Below are 27140 nucleotides of genomic sequence, written 5' to 3'. Positions count from 1 at the left end.
TGAATAAACAAATTTTCTGAAGGATGGTAAGGTAACTCAACTGTTACGTCTTTCAGCTCTTTTATTTCTCTCTCTGGCGAATGAACCCTTCTCTTCCTCTCCGATCCGAAACCCATCGCTTCTAACACCCGCAGATCTCCCTCTCTCAACCTCACTCCACACCTTACACCAAAGTCCCCCAAACTTTCCATCGCTTATTATTCCCTTTTTACCCTTTCTCTCTTCTCACCTTTCTGCAATTGCTTCTCTAGGGTTTCTCCGAGGCGACGGATTTTCCAGTTGTATCCGGTACACTCTCGTTTCCTCTTACAACTATAATTCATCGGCGATTCATTCCGAGGAAACGAAGATAACAAAAAACGTATTTCGAGGGGGGAAATTAGAACTGCCATTTTTGCAACTGTAACTGCTGTGGGATTTGATATAAATATGTTTTTATTTTTTGTTGTTGGAGATTAAAATGGACCGGTGCAGAGCATGTTTTATAGCAAAAGTGTTTTTTTTTTTTTGTATAATCGTTTATTTGCATTTCTCACATTTTTTGTGTGGAATAAAATGATCCAAAAGCCTTTCCATTGCAATTTTTGTGGAATATGTTGAACTTCAATTGAACGCCTGTTTTCTGAATTTTTGAAGATGTTGTGCGTCTGTGATTGTTGGGCTTAACTTGCGTATGATAGCATTGTTGAGGAGCGCTCGCTGTTGAAAAGTTTGTGTTGCTTTTGGATCTCTGGTTTGATGATAAGATCACTAATATGGAATTGACAAATGATTGGTTCTGGTGGAATTGACTGTTAACGATTTTTGGAGTATGTCGTTATTTGGTATACTTGGTATTATTATTATGGTATATATAGCAATATGGTTGTTACTGCCAAGGCTGTGCCTATGTTTGTGAAGTGGTGCTATAAACAAATACAGAGTGATCATGATCAGAAGGAAATACTGTTTTGTATATAAGTTGATTCGTTGCATGAAGTTCAGGCTCTTTTTGTAGTCATTTGAACTTTGAATATAGCTGCATGATATTAAATGCATTGGTAGAAAATATGATTAGAAATAGAAACCCTTAATAGAACATTACTACATGAGGTGGATGGCCAAACTGCAAGGATATATATTATTTAATGGGATTGGCTGATTGGGTAAAACGAAATAGTATAATCATTGATTGGAAAATCAATGGTTAAGATTTTTAAGAATTTCATTTTGTGTTGTATACACACGTGTGTTTTGCCTCTATTTCAATGACCAACAAAATTAACTTACCCTCTGAACTGTTCCCTGTGATTTAGAGGAATCTAATTCTATTTCATGTCAGTTTATAATCTTGCTGAGAACCATGAGCAGATGAACTGTGTGTCATGTTTACCATTTTTTATATATAGGCTCAGCTCCAATTGGGGACTGGTGAGATTTGGTAATAAATGAAGAAAATAGTGAAGACAGCAATGGATTTTGCTGCCATTGAAATTTAACATTTGAATATTTTGTGGGCCTAACTTGGTATCTGTGTGAAATGCATGTATTGAGAATGATGTTTTGGATGAATGGCATCCTAAAGTTAGAACTATAATCTGTCGACAATGGGATAGGATGTTGAGAATTTGCTGCTGCCAGCCTGCACATTTTAAACTCACTAGTTTTATATAACTCCCACTGCTTCCTTGAAATTTAAGAAAGAGTATTTCTATTAAACAGTCACAGGTTTAATGTTGGCATTATAATACATCTTAAATTCTTACCTGTATGAATTCCTTGCAATATGTCTTATCAATTGTTTCTCTGTCTCTCTCATCAGGCCTTTCAATTGGATTGAATGACCGTGTGGCGGCAACTAGGCTATGACTTCAAGCATGTTGAGTGGGGAGCGAAGGTATGTATTAATTTGAGTATGCTTTTGAAGCCACTAAAAATGAACTAAGGGTGAGGATTTTGGGCAGTGTGCAGGTCCTGTGGTCTCATTGTACCCAAAACCAATTTTGTGCTTTGGAGTTTTGAAAGCAAATCATATAGTGACATGTTGTTTTTTAGAAGATATATCTATTTGGATTCAATGTTAAGTTGACAGAACACTAGAACAGAAACCAGTGTATGAGTGTTATTCTAAAAAGAATTGAGAAAAAAAAAAAAGCTGACCTCACATGCTCACTCCTCCTCTCTATATTCTGCTAATCTTCTAACCTGATTTGCCAACTCAGCATAGCAAATTCCCCTTCCTTTTTACCTATCAGTCTATTGCTGTCTCTTGTAATGAAGTATTTAGAATTTGAATAATATGTTTCTTCAGGTGTTGTGCCCAAATCCAATAGTTGTTCTAAGTCCCATCTTGCCTCATTATCTGACTTAGGCCATAACTCAGTTTGTTATCAATTACCATAGTTCCCCCCAATGTGTGCATGAGTTATAAATATTAACTTATTAAGTGATTAAAAGGAAATTGAAATTGATAATCTGCTTATGCTGTTGCAGATGGGCCTCTTCTTCCAGAAGAGGTGGTATGACTGTTTTAGGGAAAGTTGCAGTTCCAAAACCTATCAACTTACCCAGTCAGAGGTATTTAAGTTCTGGCTGAACACTCTTCTCTTTTCAGTTAACTGATTGGTTTACCATCTGAAAATTTTCCCTCTTATTTTTCTTAAGGTTAGAAAATCATGGTCTGAACCCAAATGTGGAGATTGTTCCCAAGTGAGTATATATTCTATAGATCTGAATAATATGAATTTTTCTGCTTTATTTGTTTTTCTAGTCTTAGATTATTGATGCCTGTGATCTTTTTTTTATTAGGGGTACACTCAGCTGGGGTAGTAGATCTTCATCTTCTACATCTAATGCATGGGGGTCTTCTTCTCTGTCCCCAAATACTGATGGTGGTACTAGTTCGCCAAGTCACCTCAGTGCCCGTCCATCATCCGGTGGAAGTGGCACACGGCCTTCTACTGCTGGTAGTGATAGGGTTCTTGAGCCTACTGCTAATTCATGGGGCTCAAATTCTCGGCCTTCATCAGCGTCTGGGGTACTATCAACAAATCAGTCTTCACTGACATCATTGCGTCCTCGCAGTGCAGAAACAAGACCTGGTAGCTCACAGCTGTCTCGATTTGCTGAACCCTCAACTGAAAATTCAGGTGCTTGGAATGCTGCTAGGACTACAGAAAAACTGGTAGGCTTCTGCTTGAAACTTGAATGTAGTTTTTAAGAATTTTTTAAATGTATTGTTTCTATGATCATGGGCTGATTTAGTCTAGTGTTTAAGATGTTTGCCTTTACAATTATTGTCACTGGAATTTTGCACTTGAAAAACAAAACCCATTTCTTGTCTACTTTTTGTTGGTTTGGGGAAGGTGCACACGTTGTTGTGGAGTATAATTTTTGTGATAATGCATATATTTGTAGGTATGATTTGGTATTTATGTACCTATTATCTTGTATGACTATGATTTACTGATTAAGACCTGGGTATAGATATTCCTAACGTATTGTATATACATTGTTTTCTGGGATACTATCAAAATAGATGTCTTGTCCTTGTATTCTTAGGTCCACCTGTCTATGGCTGCCTTTATTTTGCATGCATTGCTTGCCCTGCAGCTTATAATAGTTTGGTAAAAAAATGCAGGGAGTTCCACAACCCAAGAATGAAGAATTTTCTCTAAGCTCTGGAGACTTTCCAACCCTTGGTTCTGATAAAGATAAGTCAGTTCTGAATTCTGAGTTGCAAGGTATCATCATACTCTGTATAACTATTATGATGAATTCTTTTTTAAATAGAATATCTGTTTTTTATGAACAATAGGTGTGCATTTTATGGTCATAGTTGTTTAAACACATTTATTGTTTAGTAGTGGTTACTGTCAATATAATGGCTTTAACTGAAGTTCTAGGATTTCTTGTTTATGTTGTAACGATACCAATTATTCCCTTCAAACACTTTGAGCCTCTTTATATTAATATGCCAAGAAGATTAAAGGTTTTAACATATATGTGGTTTATTGACAGCACATTTCATTCTTGGGTTTTATAATTAAAATTCCTTTACACGTTCCCTAAACAGTGCTATATGTATGATATTAGGAATGGTTGGAAGAGGATTCACTTATATTTTATGAATACATACTTTTAGTTTTCAGCTTCCACTATGTGTTGAAATGAATGTTTTGTGTAAAAGTGAAGTATGAGATTCATCTTGTACAGTCATATGGCCACATTGGCTTTAAAGTGGGACAAATATGGTTGTTATTAATTTTATTGTTAGTTTTTGAATGGTTATACTGCAATATGGTGTTGTTACCTTAAAACATACAATATAGAAATGTCATTAGTATCTTAAGGTATACTACTGGGTTTTTTCAAATTTTTAATAAATTTTGTTTTTATCAACCGTTGGCAGACCACAGTTCTCAAGCTCACCTTGACTCGTCTTATGAACTCAGGAAAGATATAAATGAGACCCCTGTTACTGGTATGTGTGCATGCTCTTGCTTTTACACTAATGTTTTGGTTCAATTTTTATTCTGCCCTTTTCTGCTTAATAGGTTTTGCTTCCTTCTGTGATGATCTTTTGTGCTGCTGGTATTTCAGATGATGTTCCTGTAAATGCAAATATTAAGGGTGGAACTGTAAATTCTTGGAGGAGAGATAATCTGGCTTATAACGAGGAAGGTGTGAGGTCAGGCATAGAGAAATGGCAGGGAAATTCCCAGCCTTATCCAAATGCCGGTATTCCTCCTCAACCATATGATGCTTGGCATGGTCCTCCCGTAAATAACCCTCAAGGCTGTGTTTGGTTCAGGGGTCCTCCTAGTGGTCCTCCATTTGGAAATCCTGTTCCTCCTAGTGGCTTTCCAATTGAACCATTTCCATATTACCGTCCACATATGCCTCCTACTGGTCTTGCGAACCCACCCCCAGGTCCCCCTCCTGGAGCTGGACCAAGAGGGCACCATAAGAATGGAGATGTCTACAGACCTCATATGCCCGATGCCTTTATTCGTCCAGGCATTCCTATGAGACCTGGCTTTTTCCCTTGTCCAATGGCCTATGAGGGCTATTACAGTCCTCCGATGGGCTATTGCAATTCAAATGAACGAGATGTTCCTTTCATGGGAATGGCTCCTGGACCCCCTGTCTATAATAGGTACTTGAATCAAAATGCCCCTGAACCTGACAATTCACAAGGTAGATCTGGTGGGTATGGTAATGCTGGGGAGCAATTGACCTCAGAGCAAGTGGAATCTGGTCATCCTCCTGATACTGCTGGACCTTACAGAGTTCTTCTTAAGCATCATGAATCAGATGGGAAAAATGAACCAACAAATTGGGAGAATTCAGAGACAACCAATGCAACACATGTTGATGGCAGGGGTCAACCAAGAATGACTGTTTGGGAGAATGAGCAGAGATCAAATTACAGAAAGAATGAGGAAAGGGATTTCAGGACAAGTACTCGTGGTGAAGTTTCTTCTCGGTCTTCAGAAAATCAAATATCTAGTTCTTCTGTCATGAAGGCAAAATTTCCCGAAAGTTCAGGAAACATAAAAAAATCTGATGATATTTCTGCAAGGAAATTGGATGGTGTTGCCTCTGATATGCTAGAAATCCCCTTAAAACCATCTGCTCCAAAAGATGCCACCCTGATTCAAAAGATAGAGGGTTTAAATGCAAAAGCCAGGGATAATTCATCTGCTAGAATTAGAGAGGAGCAAAGGAATAAAATTCATGCCAGTAATGCTCCTATAAACCATGTGGAAAATGCAGTTGGTGCAGATGTTGTGTTTCCAGCAAGAACCCATGCCACAGAAATCATAAATCCTGCCCATCATGAAATGGGCGCTGCTGGTGCAGAAAAGAATTCTGAATCCTTATCTTTCAGTGGAACAGCCACATCCAGGTTTGACCATAACTTCTAGGTGTCTACTGCTGTAAATATGGTTCATTAATCTTGTTGAAAAATATTGAAGTACTTATTCACAGGCAAGCTGCTCATGGAATGCACGGTAGAGGCATCCATCGTAACAAAGGAAGATCAAACAATCAAGATGCTGATGGTTGGCGAAAGAAATCTGTGGTTGAAGATTCTTCAGCCTCATCTGGTGCACAGTTGGAAGCATCTAATGTTCTTGTGGGTGATCATCAAATACCTGTTCAGACCTACGATAGGTCTGGATCCTTTAATAAAGCCAGGCACATTGGAGAATCTGTTCAGACCAGGTCTGATCCTGCTGACAGCCATGCACAGGTAATGTGTACACCTTTTCTATGCTTACTACTCAACTATCTGCATTTAATACTTACGTAATACACTTTGATACTCATCAGCGTGCCAAAATGAAAGAGTTAGCCAAGCAACGGACTAAGCAACTGCAGGAAGAGGAGGAGGAAAGGATAAGAAAGCAAAAGGCTAAAGCTCTTGCAAAGTTGGATGAGTTAAACAGGCGTTCTCAAGCAGGAGATGGATCAACAGAGAAAGAGTATGCTACAAATTCTGCCATCCAGAATAAGCAAGAGGAATTACAACCTTCTGAATCTACAACTGCAGCAGGCAAATTTGCACCTGTCAGTTCAGCCGTAAATTGTAATGCCAATACTATCTGTCAGATAAATGACCCCAGCATTAGTAAAGTGGAAAAATCACCAGTCTTGTTTGGTGAGCCAATTGTGGAGACACTTAAGAATTCTGGCAAAGAGCCTGTTCTGAATCATCAAGCAGTAGCCCTGCACCAGGATATTAATAATGCTGGTGCTACTAATGTGCATAACTATGTCACCTCGAAGCAGAAGCGAATGAACTATAAACAAAAGCAAAATCTTCCTTTGGAGAAAACATCAAGTGAAAAGGTTGTTTCTACCACCTCAACTGCCTTGAAAGTTGAGAATGAGACAAGGGTTGATGTTTCTCTATCTTCTGGTGGTGTTACAAACGACGTTGGTTCAGCCTGTGGCTCTGACTTACCCATGAATTCAGCTGCTTTGGTTGAGTCTTCAGTAAATCTGAAAAAGAAGAATATCAGGAATGGCAAAAACAAACAGAAACATGAAGAAAGTTCATCTCAGGCTGCACTACCATCGGCAATACCAAAAGAATCCAATCTTTCCAAAAGTTCAGTTGAAAGTGATAAGTCTAAGGCTTCTGACTTTGAGTTAGATCAGGGCTCACTTCAGCCAGCACCCTTGTCTAAAGATCCAAATCAGTTTTCAGAGCAACACAAATATTTAGCAAATGAGGAATCCCATGGTAAAATGAATAGCCAGTGGAAATCACAGCATTCTCGTAGGATGCCAAGAAATACGCAGGCCAATAGACCAGCAGAGAAATCACATGGGACTGATGCTGTGATGTGGGCACCTGTTAAACCACAGAGCAAGAGTGAGATCATGGATGAATTGAGTGAGAAAAGTAAAGTTGAGGCAGTTGATCCTGTAAAGAGTGAGCAGCAGGTGCATAATTTAAAAAATAAGAGGGCAGAAATGGAGAGGTATATTCCAAAACCTGTTGCAAGAGAAATGGCTCAGCAAGGAAACATACAACAGGTAGCTTCATCAAGCAGTCAGGCTCCTACTGATGATAGCATTGGGAGACTTGATTCTGCATCACAGGGCCCCCAGGTCATTCAGCAGACCAATTTAGTTGTTGGAAAAGTGGGTTCTGGAATGGAGTCTAAAAACAGAGATGGAAGGCATACTAAGCAGGGAAAAGCGCATGGATCATGGCGGCAACGAAATATAACAGAATCAACTAATGTGCATGATGTACTGGACCATGATTCAAACTCTGAACCAAATGTTCAGAGACAAACAGAGCATCATCATGATCAGAAGTCTGAAGTAAGCTTTGTGAAAGGGCAAACAAAGCATTTTAATGACTCTGGTGATATTGATGGTTCAAACAATTCTAACAGGAATGATACAGCTGCTTTGGCCTCAGTTCCTGTTATTAAAGATCATTCAGCAACAAGTAGAGGGAGGCGGGCCCCTTTCAGAGGACACAGGGGTGCTGGGGGGAACCGTGATGTTGATGACAAAAAAAATTCTGGGGAGGCAGAGAAAGTTGAAACACGTATTTCATCCTCTGAGCACGGTCAACCTGATGTTGGTGTGGTGGCTTCTAAAGAAAATCGAGCTGTCGGGGAACGTTTGATGTCTCAATGGCAACCTAAATCTCAAGCATCTAATAATCACAGAGGAAACATATCAAGTGATCAAAATGTTAGCTCAGTAGTTGTTGGAGCTAACAAAAAGGATCCCACTCATGATGGGGAATCTCTTCCAGTGAACCGTGGCAAGAGTTCCAATGCTCACGTCTCCCAACCTTTCCATGATCAATCAGTCTCTGAAAAGAGCAAAGCCGGAGAGGTTCCCCATTTTGGGAATCAAGAGGGTAAAAGAGAGAGAAAAAGTGCTCCATCAAAGAGGCATCACCACTCCCCAAATGAGGTATCTGTTACCTCAGTTGAGCAGGCTCCAACAAGTGCAGATCTTTTGCATGATCAACGCCCATCTTCTGGGTCTGGCAAAAACGTAAACCATAATCGGTTTCGAAGAGGACATGAATTACATGGAGATTCAAAGCCACCAACCCAAGATAACAGACATTATAATCAACCTACAAACCGGGAAAGGCAGGGCCCAAACTTGCATTATGAGTATCACCCTGTTGGCTCATATGATGATGGCAAATCAGACAACTTTGAGCGACCTAAAAATGGTAATCATGGTGGGGGAAGATTTAGGGAGAGAGGTCAAACTCACTCACGCTGAGGTGTGGGGAACTCTTATGGACGCCGGGTGGTTTTGAAGCTTTTGATTAGATGCCAAGTTAATCAGTAGTAGAGAGACTTTCTTAAGGCGGTCTTTTGTGTCTTCCATCAGAATTCCATCCATCCATCAACTGTGCTCCTATATTCAGCCGTGTTTTCAGGTATATGCAGTCTAGGTTCCAGATTCGTTTGACTTTTGTAAATGCAGGCGCATTAATTATCTTCTGATGTTCAGTATGTATTCAGCAGGGCAGGGAACGATGAAGATGGTGTCCCCGTTTTTGTGGGGGGGGGGGGGGAGAGTTCCCTGCGGTTGATTGTTATTTTTCTAGTGTATCTGATTGGAAATTAGTAATTTGATGGCATTTTGTTTCTTAATGAAAGTATGGAATACTTGACATGTTTCAACGTGTCTATTGCTAGGGATAACAAGGATACCAAATAGAGAACATGTGTGTTCCACGGTGCACTTTTCCTCGTATTTTTTGGTGGAAAATATATGAAATGTGCTCAAGCGTTTGCGCAGTATGAGTACAAAATTATTTGAATTCAGATAATGACTAGTCAGAAATTCAGCAGAGACATGAGCTACCAAAGTCCAAACACTGTTATTTTGTGTTGTTTTCCTCTCCTGGCGTGCGTTTGATATTTGTTAAAACTGGACAGACGATGAATAGAAGTGATTTTTGGATGTCAATAGCCTACCTCGGTTTAATAATTTGAACTCAAATTGAGTTATTTGTGCTCTTTTAATAAATGATATTTAATAATTACAATGAAGTAAAAAATTTAAAAAGATAAAAAATGTTGTAAAGCTTAAATTGGAAGAGTCTGGGGTTTCTCCGAGGCATTATTTTTCAAGATTTGCAACTTGAGTTAGAAAACGAAGACCACTAAATTAAAATAGACTATGAAGCCTGCATCATGGGTGAGACTTGAAAATGGTACGTGAGATGGGCGTGATCAAATTTAAATCGTTTCAAAAAGAAAATTGAAAACTGTACTTACAAACCACTTGACATTAATTTTTTTTTCGTGTTTGGTGAAGAAAGAAAATTATTTTTAAAGTATAAGGAGTATTAATTTGATAAGAGTCTAATTGATTGAATAAGATGTATGATGTGAGTTATTATAATCTTTTGGATACTATTTTTTATTTGTATGGATAAAAAAATAAAAAATTTATTTATCCTCGTTAATCATCACTCAAATAAATCAGATAGCCGAAAACTAAAGTACAAAACCAGAAAGCAAATCATAGTCTAAATTCTAATAGCAAACCAAAAGGTCTCTCTCTCGGACACTCACCACTCACTCACCATTTTCTTAACTCTTCCAGTTATCAACGACCGCCATAATCAGTTGCTCCTCTTCTCTCCTTTCCGTTACTTTCAACTCCACAGATCCCAAGGTACGCAGCTCGCTCTCTCGTTTTTTCTTTTATAGCTAAATTAAATAAATAAAAAGCTTAAATAAATTTATTTCTAATAAATATTCAATTTTTATGCTTTGTTCTTTAATAAATTTTTGCGTTAAATTCCTAATAAACAATAAATTTGTTTTTGATTCTTCACACTTGGCAAATTTTGTGTTTACTTAATTTTTTTTTTCATTTGTTAGTAGTCAAGAGTAAAATAAAATTCACTAATTTAGTTCATAAAAAAAATCATCAATTTATTAGAAAATAAACACAAAATTTATTAATCTACCATGAACCAATACAAAATATCAAAGATCAAAAATAAAAGTTTCATTTTATTAGAGACTTAACGTAAAATAAAAATTTATTAGAGAACAAACATAAAAATTAAATATTTATTAGAAATAAAAATATTTAAGACTAAAGAAGAAGACTAGTATCGGTCTCTTTGACTTGTGTGTTGTGGGTTGTGCGTGCTACTTGACTTGACGATCAAGCTTTCCTTGATGACATTGTTTTCTTTCACCCGAGTTTTAGTCTCTTTTAATTGAAACATTTTCAGAATTCATCTAACTGTCAATTTCTCAAAATCCCCGGTTCTTTCAACTTTTTATCACAACCGCATTCTGTGGATTTTCAATTTTTATGCAATCTTTCACTTTCTTCAGTTTCACATGTCATGTAGGTTAGAATTCATTCAAATTTAGTTTCAAACAATAAGTAATATATTATACTTTTATAAAGACAAAAAACTAAAAATTTCCAGGGACTAACAGGAATAAAAAATATATTTTAATCTATTTTTTTAAACATGCATTGATTCCTATGTATGTGTTGTCTAATTTAAATTTAGTCCCTATGGTAAAAATAAATAAATTAGTCCTTAGTTTGTTTTTTTTTTTTTATCTGAATAGTCCTTGATGTTTTGAAAGAAATAGGTTCCATCATCATACTCTTTCATTTTTTTTAAATTATGAAATAATTATTTTTTAAAATTAAAAACTACAAGATGATATATTTGAGACAAAAAAGTTTTATTGTATTCAATTTTATTAAGAAAGATAAATAAGACTAAGCAATATAACATTTGATACATCTTCACAACTTTTTATTATTATTATAAAAAGTTTACAACTATTTATTAAAATGAGAATTGGCTTCTAAATATTCAAAACTAACTTCATATAATGACTTATAATGTGTTTGTTTCCCATTCATAACTCCTCGAACGTAGGTAGGTTTATTTAAAAGTAATAAAAGGTTACTTCTCACAAAGCAGAACGTTGGAATGTGTGCCAATTATTTGAAACCGGTTCACAAACACAACATTAGAAGGAGAGAATTAAGGACTTATATATAATCAGGGCCAACCACAGGAATTGTTTTGAGAGGCGATAATCAAGGGTTCATGAGTGATGGAGGCCCAATTTAATTTTAGAGAACTTTAATGTAAGGTGGGAAAACAAGTTTTTGATTCCTCTATTAAAAACTTTTTCTATGTTTGGATTAAAATTTACAAACTTAATTTAAGTTAAACTTAAACTTTGCAAAAGTAACTCTTTTGTTTATACAAAATTGAATTTTCAAACAAAATTTTAATTTACAAACTTACTTTTGAGGGTAATATTGTCATGAAATGAAATTTACTTTTCAAAATTACATTAACTCAAAAGTACTTTTTGAACAATTAACCAAAGATGTCCTTCATTGAGTTTTTTCTCTCTTCAAAATTCCTTCAATTATCAAATTTCAATTTATCTAAACATTAAAGCTAACAAAATTTCAATTTCTTCCAAGAAATTAAACACTTGCATGTAATATTTTGTAATTGTATGTATTTAAGTAGAGATTTTTTTTGGAGAGAATTAGAGAAATTACTTCTAAGTAATAAAATATATAATTTTTAATGAAATGGAATACAAAATTATATTGAACAATCTTATCTTTTAGGTGATATATCTTTTTATTCATTTTCACTTTCATTCTTACTTATTTCAGTCTTATCGAACATAAGTTTAATAAAATATTCATTTCTAATTTTCAAACATATTTTTTCCATCCAAGTTAAACATGTATTACAGCAGAATCAAAGTCTCGTTGAAAATAACATATATTTTAAGAATAATTTCATTAAATAAGATTAAATTAATTCAAATTAAAATTTACTTATATATTCAGGGGAAAACGATATATATATATATATATATATATATATATATATATATATATATATATATATATATATATATTTCTTCTTACATTGGAATGCTGAATGTGGATAGCTTGCAGGGGAAGTAACGATTTGCAAAACTAGAAGCACCGCGATGGCGCGAACGACATACATTATACATATATAAATGAGGTGTCCAGAAAAAGTAACGAACTCGATACAAATCAAATTGAAAGAAAGCCTCTCTCACTCACCATTTTCTTGTTTGCGATCACCAATGGCTGCCATAATCGATTGCTCCTCTTCCTCTCCTTTCGGTTACTTCCAACTCAACACAAATCCCAAGGTACGCACCTCGCTCTCTCTATCTCTATCTTTCATCTCAAAATTGAGTGTTGTGCTTACTTTGCGTTACGATGAAGCTTTTCTTGCTAATACTGTTTTCTTGGTAATTTCGGTTTCTTTACTCTCTTTAGGAAGGCCAACGGAAACTTTTTCAGAATTCATCTAATTGTCAATTTCTCAAGATCCACGGTTCTGTTAACTTTTTCTTTGTAGATTTAAAGTTTTTATGCAATCTTTAACTTGCATTGTTAAATTCAGTTTCACATGTAAAGATCGTATGATGCGATTCAAGAAAATCTATATTAGCGTTATTTTGCCCAAAGTTGGTGAGAGTAAAATCAATCTGTGAAATGTAAACCGTCCGTTCCGACTTCCCATTGCTAGTTTCAATTCTACTGTTAAGTGTCTCTAGAATTATTTTCTTTGTTTCTTTGGGAATAAGTTCTATTTCATTATGCTGTCACTACAAATTGCTTAACTACTACTGTATCTTCATTCTTCCACTTACATAATTTTTTTCCTTCGATATTCAGTTGAGGTTATCGCAGTTTGTCAACCAGCAAAATGCTGCTCACCTGACAAGTAAAGGTAGCTTGCTTGTTTGTTGGGGCTAACTCTGAATTTTTCTCCATTTTTCCGTATTTTTCTGAACTTACCTGTTCATGAATCTTCATTGTTTAAAGAAGTAGCACTTTGATATGATTGGTCCCTATTGGCTTTCTTAAATAAATCTATGTTATTATAGGCTATGGAAAATTGGTATGCACTTTCTGGAGCTGACCTCTGTTAACTTTTTTCTGTTTGTGCATTTATATTATGGTTAGACAAATCATATGGGCATATATTTGGAGTACCAAAGTTAAGATCAAGGCTTCAGACACCCCAGACTGCGCTTGTTGTTGGCTCTGAGGATCATTCACATATCAGTGGTCTCCAAAGAGCTACTAAAGACACCTTTCAGATTGGAAACTCAAGTTTTCATATATCTGGAAATGATGGAAAGCCAGCAGTCTCATTCTGTAACCGTCCATTTAGCAGAGATAATGAAGTCATTTCATCAGATTCAGAATGGATTCGGAACACCTTATCATGGTTTATTGGCCCTGTTGTCCTTGTTGCTTCTTTTTGTTTTCCTCTAATCTGTTTGCCTAAAATGATCAGTAACATTTTTGGAAGCACGGTATCAAAAGGTGAGTAACTTCTCTTTTTAAGATATTCGATTTTGTGATATGTTGGTTAGCCTGCAATATACATGATTTAGCATTTGTAAGGTGTAGTGTATTTCTTGCATTGATAAGCCCGTTCAAAGCAACATGTCCTTGATGAATGGAAAAAGGTTCATTTGTTTCATGATTTAATTACAAAACAGTTGGCAAGAATGAATAACAAACAATTGCATAATCAAGTTGCAAACATAAGTGAACTAGTAGTTATATATATATATACTGTTTGAATTTTCTAGATTATTAGTAGGTTTAAACTGTTTAAACTTTGTCAGTCAAAGAAACCGTTAAAACTTGTACATGTAAGACTTAAACAAACATAAATGAACTTCAATTGAGCTTGCATGAGTTGTTCCACAAGTAAATTGGTTAGATCTATCCTTGCTACAGTGATGGCAGCTTTGAGCTGAATATCCCCAAACACTGGAATGTCCCATTGCTTGCTTTAAATGTTGTTTTATTATCTTTTCTTTATTCCTTCTTTTACTTAATGCCCAACTCTGAACTTCCATTCATTTTTTATCTCCATTCTCCAGCTCTCCTCCTATCATTCTCACAAGAAGCAATTTTCTATTGTGGAGTTGCTGTTTTTCTTCTTCTACTAGACCATTTAATGAGACCCAAACAACTGGATCCTTCTGCAAACAAAAGTGATACTCTGAGCCTACAATTGGGAAAGGAATACTTCTATTCTATTGCTTCCATGATGATTAGACAGCTTGGTATCACAATTCCAATGGTCACATTGGGTTTGACCTGGCCATGGAATGGCCATGTAATTCCTGTAACTCTTGCTCCATACATGGTTGGTGTATTTGTCCAATCCGCATTTGAGATGCTTGCACTGTATTGGAAGTCACCATCATGGCCTGCTATTCCTTTTATCTTTCATGTAAGACCAATCCTGATACCCTCTTTATTAACAATTGTCACTAAACATTTTGATTGTTGGATTCTTTCAGTTTGTTAAAAAAAAAAAAAAAAAATTACCTTAGTTGTCTCTTGCACTGGCTCTTAATCAACTGAAAATTTAAATAATTCTTATATTTTATTCTCAATTGATGATTCAGATTGACAAACTAATAAATTGTTAAATGCGCAGGTATATAGATTGCACCAAATACATAAAGCAACACTTTCGCTAACATTTCTGTTATATGACCTCGCGGAAGCTGAGAAGGTCTATAGCAAACTGCCTTTAACCCCCAGTACTTGGTTAGGACTCACAACCGTTCTTCAGATCCTTCTTGTGATTTGGATTTGGTCTTTCTCAAGCTTCCTCGTGAAATTCATACGTTCTGCTTCTTCAACCAAGAGTGATGCAGATGCCTAGATGATGTAAGGTTTGTTCATAATATCATCTCACTGTTCAAAACACACCCAAGTTATCTTGGGGCCGAATATTTCTATATGTACTTGGGTTACTTTTCTTTTTTTGGCACTGATCCTCTAACTAATCTAATACTGATTGTGGTTACTAGATTTTGTGAATGAGGATTTTAAATACAGAAAAAGCAATTGAAGGGATATTATTTGCAGTTCTATTTCTTTGTCGTAGTTACATCTTGCCTCTGTGTATGCTTGCAAGTTGTACCCACATTCGTTTAACGTTTAAGTAGAATATTGAAATCTGCACGAATTCACGAGAACAAGAGTGATAACCACGTGTAAATCTGATTAATTGTAATCTTACCCGCATCTAGAAAAGAATCAAATGCTTAGTTAAACACAATAGTGGAATGATAATTTGAAGGGAATGGGTTGAAAACTCAAGCAAAAAGGCTATTCAATAGAATAACTTTTTAGGTCGTTCAAATAAATGAATTGGTACGTTAAATGGATGCAGAATACAATCGAATTTCATCTAACTAACAAACAATTACCCATGTAAAAAGTAAAAAAGCGATGACTTTTCATATGTAGATGTTGAAATTTAAATTTTTATGACTTGGTAATAAATTTAACTTTATACAACCTACTACCAATATTGTCGTTTTAAAAGAGTTAAAAAAATTGTTTTTTTTTAAAGAAAGTAATACGTATTTTCCAAATATGTTATTATGATGTTTTCTTTATGATACTTCAGGTAATAAATGTGTTGGGATTAAAATATGAATATTGTTCCTATGAGTCCCATGATTTTGATTTGGTTCTTATAGATTTTTTTAATTATTCCTTATGTGTCATTTTTAAAAAAAATAATCCCTTACTTTTAACATAGTTCCTATGAGTCACAATATGTATAACGATGCTCCCTTGAGATTTTTTTTTCTTTTTTTTAGTCAAAATTTTTGTTTAGGGATTAAAAGTCAAAATTTTAAATAATTTAATAACTAAAAATTTAATTAACCCTATTATTAAACATTACTAGAAAATTGGCATTTAGCGACCGTATTAGGGACCGCAATGCTCCATCGAAGTTGCGACTGATATTATTTCTCGTGACTAACTTGCATCAGCGATTGATTTAGCGATCGAAATGAAGTGTTGTAAAAAATTTCGGTGACTATTTCCGTTGCGAAATATCTATTAATCAAAATTAAATTAGAAATTGAACTAGTGACCAAACTGTACTTGGAGATAGCGACCAACAAATTTTGAATTCTATTTTTTAGACAAAATTGCACTTTTGGTCCCCTAGTTTATCTCCAATTTCGGATTTGGTCCCCTTATAATTTAATTCAAAAATTTGGTCCCCCAGTTTTATAAACCCTTACAAAATTGGTCCTAGAAGCCCGAGTTGGACGTTGACCGTTAACCTCAGACGTTGACTGCCACGTGTGATTGTCACATGTCAATGCCACGTGTTAATGCCATGTGTCAACGTCTGAGTGGTTCCCTGTAAAGGTTTCATTTTTTGTAGGTAAAATTGTACTTTTGGTCCTCCAGTTTTACTCTAATTTTGATTTTGGTTCCCTTATAATTTAATTCGCACATTTGGTCTCCCAGTTTTATAAATCCCTTTATAAATTCAACCAAATTTCATTACTGGAGAAGTTGTATTTCAAATTTCAAACAAAAATATCATTGTCATACATAAGTCACTTAAGCAGTCGTATACACATAATACCGCATGAGAAAGCAAAAAAAAGAAAAAAAAAGGTTATTACAAAACCTGTTAAAGTAAGAGATCTGAAAATTTCAGACCCAGGTTGAAATTCATGTGCTACTTTTCCAAGTTGAACAATCCCGGAAGTGAGAGAGAGACAAAGAGTTATTTTTCTCTGGGTTACAAGTGAGTGAAAAACTTGCGATGAAAAAGAAGTGTGAGATTTATCAAGACCTACCATGTCTCTAGCACCAATGGCTAAACCATTCAAAAGACCAATTTTACAGGAACAATTTATAAAGGGATTTATAAAACTGGGGGACTAAATGTGTGAATTAAACTATAGGGGAACCAAAATCGAAATTGGAGTAAAATTGGGGGACCAAAAGTGAAACTTTACCTACAAAAAATGAAGTCTTTACAGGGAACCACTTAGACATTGACACGTGACAGTCAATGTCTGAGGTTAACGGTCAACGTTCAAATCGGGCTTCTAGGACCAATTTTGCAGGAATTTATAAAATTGGGGGACTAAATTTGTGAATTAAATTATAGGAGGACTAAATTCATAATTGGAGATAAAGTGGGAGACCAATTTTACAATTTTGCCTATTTTTTTTATGATAGCGACCAAATACATTTTCGGTCACTATATAACAATTTTGAGGTCTGCAATTGAATTTATTATTTTCTAAAATATTTATGAAACTAAATTTTTAATTTATTTTAACTCATGATAAATATAAAATATACTTAAATACATTTTATAGTTCAAAAGTATTGAAATTAATATATTAGTAATATTTTTAAATTAGCAAACAAATATATATAATATTTTGTAAATCATAATAAATATATAATATTTTTTATTATACTAGGATAATTTTTAATAAAATTTAAAATTTACATTATTTGATTAATATAAATAAATCATGCTTATCAGTAGTCTTTTAATTTGTGCTTTGTACAAAATAATTGTTTCTTTTATATATTTATTTGAATATTATAATAAATTGATGCCCTTTATATCATTAAAATATGTAATAATAATTTTTTTGAAAATTAAGTATTTTAAAATCTAAGTTCCCTTATATTTGAAAATTAAGTATTTTTAAATTAATATGATTAATCATATATTATATAATTAATCCAAATTCCTAAAATTTTGAAACAAAGATATCTACGTGATCCCTACTCGGAATGCCAATGAGACAAGGTGAGTATGGATAGTACTTCCTTGCTACTTGCTCTGTCACATAAATATTCACCTCATCCCTATCTCTATGTTTGCACATGTACTCACAATTTTTTTTTCAATGTCCGCATTATGCATGAATATTCATGAATACTTACTATAAAAAATAAAAATAAAAATAGCTTAAAAATATTTATAAAAAAAACACTTTAGCTTTAGCTTTAACTTTTTATTTAGTCTAACATTTTTCTAAAAAAAGAATTTAAAGATCAAAACTAAAATTATTCACATATTGTATACAATTATACTAATCATGGTATTTCAATATAGTTATTAAATTTAAATGTTAAAATACATCAATCCCAAAGTCCAAACAAAAGTTAATAAATTATAAGCAGTATTAATTTATGAATAAGTGGAAATAAAATTTATTTGTCCTCATAAGTAACAAGACTTTTTCATGATAATTGATTATAAACGTATTGAAATTTTTTTGTAATATTGATTTTAAACATACTATTCAAAAAAATATTCAAACATATTTTTCTTTTTCTTTAATTTTATTTATGAGTCGCATTTTCAAAATAGAAAAATAATTTAGTTGGAAAAAGACATCTTCAATAATAAAAATGCTAAATATGATTTTTTTTCATGATAATATAATGAGAAATATTCACCATGATAATTTAGTGGGATCTCATTTTCAACTATATTTTATTCATCGTTGTTAAACATATATTGCTTGCGGAGGAAGTAACAATTTGCAAAACTAGTAGCATCGCGATGGCGCGAAGGACATACATATATAAATGAGGTAGCCATGGCCAAAAAACTACCCAACTCCAAAAAAATCAAATTGAAAGAAAGCATCTCTGATCTCTCTCTCTCAGACACACTCACCACTCATCATTTTCTTGCTTACAGAAGATCATAGGTGTTAGTCTTTGACTTTTACAATCACCAATATATGGCGGCCATAATCGGTTGCTCCTCTTCTCCTTTCCGTCACTTCCAACTCAACACAAATCCCAAGGTACCTACCTCGCTCTCTCGTTCTTTTATCGCAGTATGTTTTACTTGTTTTGTACTCACTTTCCGTTATGATGAAGCTTTTCAATTGCTACTGTAATATTGTTTTCTTGAACTACAACACTCGAGTTAATATTGTTTGCTCACATATAAAGATCGTATGATGCAGATTCAAGAAAATCTATATTAGCTTTATTTTCCCCAAAATTGGTGAGTAAAATCAATGTGTGAAATGTGATCCGTCCGTTCCGTTTACTAGTTTTAATTCTACAGTTAAATGTCTATAGAATCTTTTTTCTTCTTTTTTTTCTTTATGCTGTCATTGGAAATTGTTTAACTACTACTTTGTTTTCCACTAACGTCATTTTTTCCCTTCGATTTTCAGTTGAGGTTACCGCAGTTTGTCAACAAGCAAAGTGTTGCTCACCTGACCATTTCTGATCAAGGTAGCCTGCTTGTTTGTTGGGTCTATTTCAGAAATTTACTGTTTTTCCGTAATTTTTCTGAGTTAACTACCGATTCATCAATCTTCATTGTTTGAAGAATTAGCTATTTTGATATGATTGATTCCTATTGGATTTCTTAACTAAATATATTATTAGCTTTGAAATAATTGGTATGCACTTTCTGGAGGTGATCTCAGTTAACATATTTCTGTTTGTGCATTTGTGTCATGGTTAGACAAATCATATGGGCATCTACTTGGAGTACCAAAGTTAAGAGCAAGGCTCCAGAAACCGCAGACTGCGCTTTTTGTTGGTTCTGAGGATCACTCACAAATCAGTTGTCTCCAAAGAACTCCTAAAGACATCTTTCCAATTGGCAACTCATGTTTTCATATATCAGGAAAGAATGGAAGAAAGCCAGTTGTCTCATTCTGTAACCGTCCATTTAACAGAGATAATGAAGTCATTTCATCAAATTCAAAAAGGACTCGGATCAGCATATCATCGCTTATGGTCCCTTATGTCCTAGTTGCTTCTTTCCTTTATCCTCAACTTATTTTACCTGAAGTAATCCCTAAAACTTCTGGAAACTCATCATTAACAAGTGAGTAACTAACTTTCTTTTAAAGAAATTATATTTTTTTATGTGTTTCTTTGCCTGCAATATACATGATTTAGCATTTATAAGGTGTAGTGTATCTCTTGTTAGTAGAGTGACTAGGAACCATTCATTTGCTTCATGGTATAAGTAAAAAACAGTTGGTAAGAATCATTGGACAATTGAATATAAATGAAGAATTGAACTATACTGAAAGAATATATGGAGTTAAAACTAAGGCGATTAGCGTGTGTGAACTTGGCTTGTTTATGTTTGTCTGAAATTGTACTTTATTTTAATTTTCTGAAAAATACTTCTCTTTTCCTTTCCATGCACAGCTATAAATAGCTAATAAACTGTACAATAAGTTGATAATTACCAACCATCATATTTATCAAATTCTAATACCCACCCTTTGCTGGAATGTCCCATTGCTTGCTTTAAATATTGATATTTTATAATATCTTTTATTTGTTCCTTCTTTTTACTTAATGCCCAACTCTGAACTTCCATTCATTTTTTATCTCCAGTTTTCCTCCTATTATTCTTCACGGAAGCAACTTTCTATTATGGAGTTGCGGTTTTTCTTCTTATGCTAGACCGTTTAATGAGACCCAAACAACTGGATCTTTCTGCAAACAACAGTAATACTCTGAGCCTACAATTGGAACAGCGAATGTCTTTTGATATTGCCCTGGTTGTGCCTAGACTGGTTAGTATTGCAATTCCGTTGGTCACAATGGGTTTGACCTGGCCATGGACTGGCCCTGTAGTTCCTGCAACTATTTTTCCATACCTGGTTGGTATAGTGGTCCAATTCAAATATGAGCAGATTGCAAGATATTGGAAGTCACCATCATGGGTTGCTATTCCTTTTATCTTTCATGTAAGACCAATCCTAATACCCTCTTTGATTAATCTCCCTGGATTTTGCATGCCTGATAAAATTGGTGTCACTAAACATTTTGATTGTCGGATTCTTTGAGTTTGTTAAATTTTAAATTACTTTAGTTCTCTCTTGCACTGGCTCTTAATCAAATGAAAATTATCAAATATTCTTATTAGCTGAAAATTTTCAAATACTCTTATTCTTGCTTCTAAATTGATTATTCATATTAACAAACTAATAAATTGTTCAATGCGCAGGCATATAGATTGCACCAAATACATCGAGCAGCAAAATTTCTAACAGTTATATCATTTCAAGTTAAGAAGGGGTATAGCAAACTGCCTGTAGCCAGGGGTTCTTTGTCAACAACTACAAATGCCTTTCGTATCCTTATTGTGATTTGGATTTGGTCTTTCTCAAGCTTCCTCATGAGATTCCTAACTTCTGCTTCTGCTTCTACAACTAAGCAGTGATGCCTAGATGATGTAAGGTTTGTTCACAATATCATCTCACTGTTCAAAACAGACCCCGGGTCATCTTTGGGCCGAATATTTCTATATGTACTTTGTCTTTGGTTGCTTTTTTGTGTGTGTGATAAAAACTAGACAATCTGATTAGGCGCTGATCCTCTAACTAGTCTAATACTGATAATTGTGGTTGCTAGAACTTGTAAATGAGGATTTAAATACAGAAAAAGCAAATGAAGGGATATTGTTTGCAGTTCTGTTTTTGCATACATGTTAGAACACGTATGATTTGTTTGTCCTAGTTACGTCTTGCCTTTGTACCCAGATTCGTTAAAGTAGAGAATTGAAATTTGCATGAATTCACGGGATCAGGAGTGATAACCAATGTGTAAGCTCATTAATTATTTAATTGCATCAGAATTTGTGGACAAGTGTTAGATGTAACCTTACCCATATTTAGGAATGAATTGAATGTTGCAGAAAAAAGAGTCTGCCTGGCTTATGATATAAACCTAATGTTGTGGAATGATGATTTGAAGGGAATGATATGAGGGCTAAATTTTCAAAACAAAGATGCTCAGTATGCCCCACTAGGTGCATATTCACGTCACTTGGTTTTCACATTTTGCTTATGTTAGAAAAAAGGATAAAGATCAACTCATCTTTTCATGGTTTTTAGACGATCATCGTTTTGTAACTGACAGCGTATTCACTTACTCTACTGATGAAAGGAAAATTATTCACCTCACTTTTCCATTGAGGTACTGTTCATGCAATCGTTTTCTTCGGTTTTTTTTTTAAGAAAGCCCAACAATCAAAAGGCTCACTTTGATTTTTTGACACTTACTATTTACACCTCTATTTTGCTAAGTACACCCTACCCTTTATATCCTTTTTACTTAGAGTATAGCCCTCAGAACCCATTTTCCTTTCCATAAGTGTCTTTCCAAAATATCATATATCCATTTTGGAAATATATTTCTAGAACTATATATCATAAATTCAAAAATACATTTCTGAAATAGATATATGTTATTTTGGAAAAACATTTCTAGTAATAATAAATTTAAGATCATTGAAGTTATTAATGTTTATCTTATTTCCTCATGTTTTTTAGTTTTATTTTCATCCTATCATTAGTGTTTGTCAAATCCTATCTAAAATTTATTTTTATTCTACTTGTATTGTTCTTTAAAACCTAATTTTTAATCTCATCTTCACCACATGGTATAGAAAAAAATACGATTTTGGAAATCTTATGCCAAAAATTATACCAAACTTTGTCAAGAGTGTTGAAATCTTTGTAGATGAAATGTCGGGATCCATTAAGAAGCTCGTTCTTGCTTTTAGTAAATTAAGTTTAACTTTAAAATTTAATTAATAGTATGTTTTTTATATTCTTGTTATCATGCTTTTAAATTTAAAACTAATTATTTTAAGAGTTACATTTAAGTGATCTCTAATATATATATATATATATATATATATATATATATATATTGATTCATAGTGTAAATTTTTTGCTAATAGCTAATATATTAAGATTAAATTTTATGAAGCAATTATATAACACATGAAATATTTTTAAAAAAATATATATATTTGTTCTTGGTACCTTTTTTGAATTGGAATATAATATGTGAGTGATCAACCAAAAGGAAGATGTGGTGGATGAAGAAAACTATGTGTACCAATATACAATAGATGAAGACAAAGACAATGTATTGTTGGACACCTAGGAGAATGTGTGTTATGAATACAAATTGGTGATGCACAATCAAATCCATAGTCAATACTGTACCGAAGACAATGCACAACTTAGAAGAATTTATGAAGGATAACTGAAATTTATATAATGAAGATGAAGTTTAAAATTAGGGTTTAAAAAACAATATAAGGTAGAATAAAAGTAAGAATTTAGATATAGCTTAAAAATACTAATGATAAGATGAAAATAAAATTAATAAACATGAGAATGTAAGATAAGAATTTATAACATCAATGATTTTAAGTTTATTATTATCGAACATGTCTTTCTAAAATAACATATATCTATTCTAGAATTATATTTTTGGAGCTATGATATATAGTTCTAGAAATATATTTCCATATATGATACTTTGAAAAACATTTCAAGAAAGGAAAATGAGTATTTAGGGGTGTACTCCTTTAAGAAAAAAAGAGGATATAATGGATAATTAGAATGTAAAAGGAGACAGAGACTATAAATAGCAAGTAACTTTTTATTTCCGGTCAATTTTTCTTGGTTCTGTTTGATTTCTTAAAAAAAATAAATAAATTGGATTCTATCTTCCCTTATTATCTAAAATTAAAAAGAGAAAAGTTTTCTTTAAATTAGAAAAAAATTGATGAATTATTTTTTGTTTTTATAATATCATAAAATACACTTTCTAAGGAAAAATTCAATAGAATAATTTAAATGAGTGACATAATTTATTTTAAAATATATATTATAAAAATGGATAATGTATGTAATTATCAGCCATGATGGGGTCCGTTTCTCGGATTTGGTTAACAAATATAAGATTTTCATTAATGTGAAAATACTAAAGGAGAGAAAATATTTCTAACGAAGTGATTTGTTATTTTGAATAAAATTCTCTGAAAATATTTCTAAAATAAAAAAAAATGAATTAAACTTTTTCTATAATAAATTGTCTTTTAGAGAAGTTAGTATGAGATAACTTCTATAAATTAAATTATACATAACTTTAACTTATGAAAAAATTCATTTCATTTTTTTCTCTTTTAAAAGTACTTTTGCAAAATTTTATCCAGACATTTCAATTGTCAAATTTTATATCAAACGCAAAGAAATCTGTTGTTCATAAGGCTTTTTTATTTTATTTTTGTACAAGTTAATAAGGCTATGTTAGAGAAAGATGTTTCATGTTTGCCTCACATAAGTTGCATGAGAATATACTTGAATTGAGAGAAGAAAGTCGAACAGAATGGCATTTAGTTTATTTGGATTATTTAAAATAAGATTTGATAAGATATATTTTATTTTATTTTATATTTTCCTTTTTCTTGTCTTTCAATTTGAGATAGGATGGAATTAGTTTTTTTTTTCTCACTTCATCTAAAAAAAGTTACTTTATTCCATTTCATTTTGCTATATTTTATTTCATTAATACTAATTAAACATTTAAATTTAGCCATATATAAATAATTGTTAAACGTAATTATTTTTTACAATTCCCTATGTGATTAGTTTTATCTTTTCGATCTCTCCTAAAACAACTCAAAAGATACTGTAATAAGGAAAAGGGAATTAGGACAGATGAAGTTAGTACATTTGTCTGCCTAACACTTATCCAGCTTTTTCTTGGTACATGGTCTAAGCAGCTTCAACAAATAGTTTGGTGCCAAAACTCCAATAAAATATTCAGCCTCAACCCAACCAAAGTCAACATATTATTAAAGAATTAAATCGTATGAGAATAGAAAAGTCAACGCTGAGGCAATCTGCACCATATTATTCTTAAATCTTAATGGACTTGCTCACTTTTTTTCCTCTACCAAACCTCCCTGTCACGTATGACTCATGACTTATTAATTTTGTGTGTGATGCAAAAGCTTTGAAAACTTCATTTACTTAAAGAGGAACAAATAATTGCGTGCAACAAACAAATATTAACACTAACCCAATAATTATGCACTTTTCTGTCTGTAAGCATTGTTTTCCTCTCCAATTAAAACGGTCAGAATATTTGAGATTATTCTAAGTTTAATTTCAACGATATATTCGTACTCACTCCAATGCAGAATCTTGATATTATAGTATTACTTTAAACAATGCCTTGTTGTATCCTGATGTTGTTATAAATCTTTATTTATATATTTGGTCTCTTCAATAATGTACCTTCTCCCTTTGGCTGCACCTCTTGCGATTTTACACCCAAGTATCTTGTCCATTTTTCTATTCAAGGGTAGTTAATCTTCTCGTGACACTATTCCTTTTAATTAAAGTGGAAGTAGACTTTAACTGAGAGTAGGTAGCTATTAGAAAGGAATGCAAAACGCTTATTGGGTTGTAAGTCGTCAATCAAACATTGAAAGGGAAAAATATTTCTTTGTAGCGATGCCATTATTGAATGTTCTTCTTCCTCTATACCTAGGCTAGATATGGCGTTTGGACTTGATGACAATGTAGCTAACAAATTTAAATCCGGTTCTTTTTCATTTTTAAGGTTATAAAAAGTTAATAGGGAAATGTCAATAAGGACTTGTACGATAACGTGCCGGTGTTACGAAAGAAAAAAACATTTTTTTGCACGCAGCGTACGCACCGAAACTTTTTGTAGTAGTGACCACATAGTGGTTTGAAGCATGTATGGAAGCGTGAATAAAAGCGTAGCACATCTAGAAAAAGATCGTGTTGATAGCAAGCACTATTGTTGGGTTGGTACCAAAATAGATAAGAAAAATGTCCATTTCACATTTTTCTTGTACACTCGGCCTTTCCATCCCTGTCATATGTGATAAAATGATGAATGTTGTAAAAAAAGAAAAATAAGGAGACTCTCTTTTACAATAAATATGAAGTGACGTGAAATAATTGATTGTTATTTTGTTGCTTAGGATATCTTTAGTCAAGAGTTTGAGATATTAATCCTTTGAATTATAGAAATTTATTGAAGAGATTAATTTCTTTTGTTAATAGATATTTTTTTATATATAGATAAATATGGAATCAAATTCGTGAATACATGCTTAAAAATATCATTTTGATGAAATAATTGAACTTCTAAGGACAATAAATAACATGTTTCCTTTTTCGGGGGTTGCTTGTGCTTGAATCCTGGGAAACTGGGCAAAGGCGTGGATAGTATAAAGTTAACACTGAAAGCCAAGTAGGGAGCTGAATATGAAAGATAAGATTTGAGGCACTTTGTCTTCTTGTATTTTGGCTTATATATTAGGAATCTCGGTAATACTAAAACAATGAAGCAAATATTATCTCCCTTAACTTTATTGAACCAAATTAGGATAATGCAACATTAATTCGAGTGTATAAATTATACGGTATAATTATACACCAAACCTCACATGGTTTTGGCTTTTGTTCTGGACTTCATAGGTGAAGAATTAATGAAGCTGGTCTCTACTCGGAATTCGGAATTGACCAAAACTAATGTGGTTGTTTTCTCATTTATGTTTTCTTCTCATATTAAATTTGAAAGTAGGTGGTTTAGGTTGAGAGAAAAAAAAAAAAGATGCTTAACCCTCTAAATAGTTTGATCGTAGAATAGAAATGCACATATGGAACATGACAATGGAGACACCTAACACATTGTCCTTGGCTTTTACCCGTGGATAAATTAAGGAAATAAAACAGAAAAGGAAGCTTAAAGGAAACAAAAAAGAAAAAGAAAAAGAAAAAGCCTAAATGTATAAAAGTTATATTCATTCATTTTTCCCATCTATCATTATGAAAACGACCTTTCTCATATACCATCATGCATGCTTGAAATCTTACGGCGTTTGGTTTTTCATTTTAAGAAAACTTGAAGAATCTTATCACGGCAA

General features: G+C 33.3%; 3 protein-coding genes across 8 annotated transcripts; all 3 read left to right on the top strand.

Annotated features, from left to right (window-relative positions):
* The first annotated feature begins 16 nt into the window (after positions 1–16).
* On the top strand, positions 17–9336 carry LOC100809882 (protein MODIFIER OF SNC1 1). 6 transcript variants are annotated; one of them, XR_001388245.3, is made up of 11 exons: positions 17–288; positions 1802–1876; positions 2473–2556; positions 2644–2688; positions 2788–3163; positions 3620–3722; positions 4391–4462; positions 4582–5890; positions 5974–6238; positions 6319–8917; positions 9180–9336. XR_001388245.3 is itself a non-coding variant. In XM_006579510.4 (10 exons), exons 2-10 carry the CDS (start codon positions 1845–1847, stop codon positions 8755–8757), a joined length of 4725 nt encoding a protein of 1574 aa, XP_006579573.1. In that variant the 5' UTR covers positions 17–288; positions 1802–1844; the 3' UTR covers positions 8758–9156. The 6 variants fall into 6 exon arrangements, 2 of the variants coding, with proteins under 2 accessions (XP_006579573.1, XP_006579574.1); XR_414182.4 differs by having other exon boundaries at positions 9006–9336; XR_414183.4 differs by having other exon boundaries at positions 9003–9336.
* A 696-nt stretch (positions 9337–10032) lies between these two features.
* LOC100819863 (uncharacterized) lies at positions 10033–15441 on the top strand. The gene is made up of 6 exons (XM_006579509.4): positions 10033–10167; positions 12466–12692; positions 13225–13279; positions 13516–13881; positions 14451–14806; positions 15017–15441. Exons 2-6 carry the CDS (start codon positions 12534–12536, stop codon positions 15245–15247), a joined length of 1167 nt encoding a protein of 388 aa, XP_006579572.1. The 5' UTR covers positions 10033–10167; positions 12466–12533; the 3' UTR covers positions 15248–15441.
* Positions 15442–19009: 3568 nt separating this feature from the next.
* On the top strand, positions 19010–21946 carry LOC100819330 (uncharacterized). The gene is made up of 5 exons (XM_006580585.4): positions 19010–19191; positions 19573–19633; positions 19869–20237; positions 20762–21117; positions 21378–21946. The coding sequence occupies exons 1-5, from the start codon at positions 19126–19128 to the stop codon at positions 21591–21593; spliced, it is 1068 nt and encodes a 355-aa protein (XP_006580648.2). The 5' UTR covers positions 19010–19125; the 3' UTR covers positions 21594–21946.
* The last annotated feature ends 5194 nt before the right edge of the window (positions 21947–27140 follow it).

This window comes from Glycine max, chromosome 5 (genome assembly GCF_000004515.6).
Source record: "Glycine max cultivar Williams 82 chromosome 5, Glycine_max_v4.0, whole genome shotgun sequence".
Classification (NCBI taxonomy): domain Eukaryota; kingdom Viridiplantae; phylum Streptophyta; class Magnoliopsida; order Fabales; family Fabaceae; genus Glycine; species Glycine max.
This window is presented reverse-complemented; position numbering and strand designations above follow the sequence as displayed.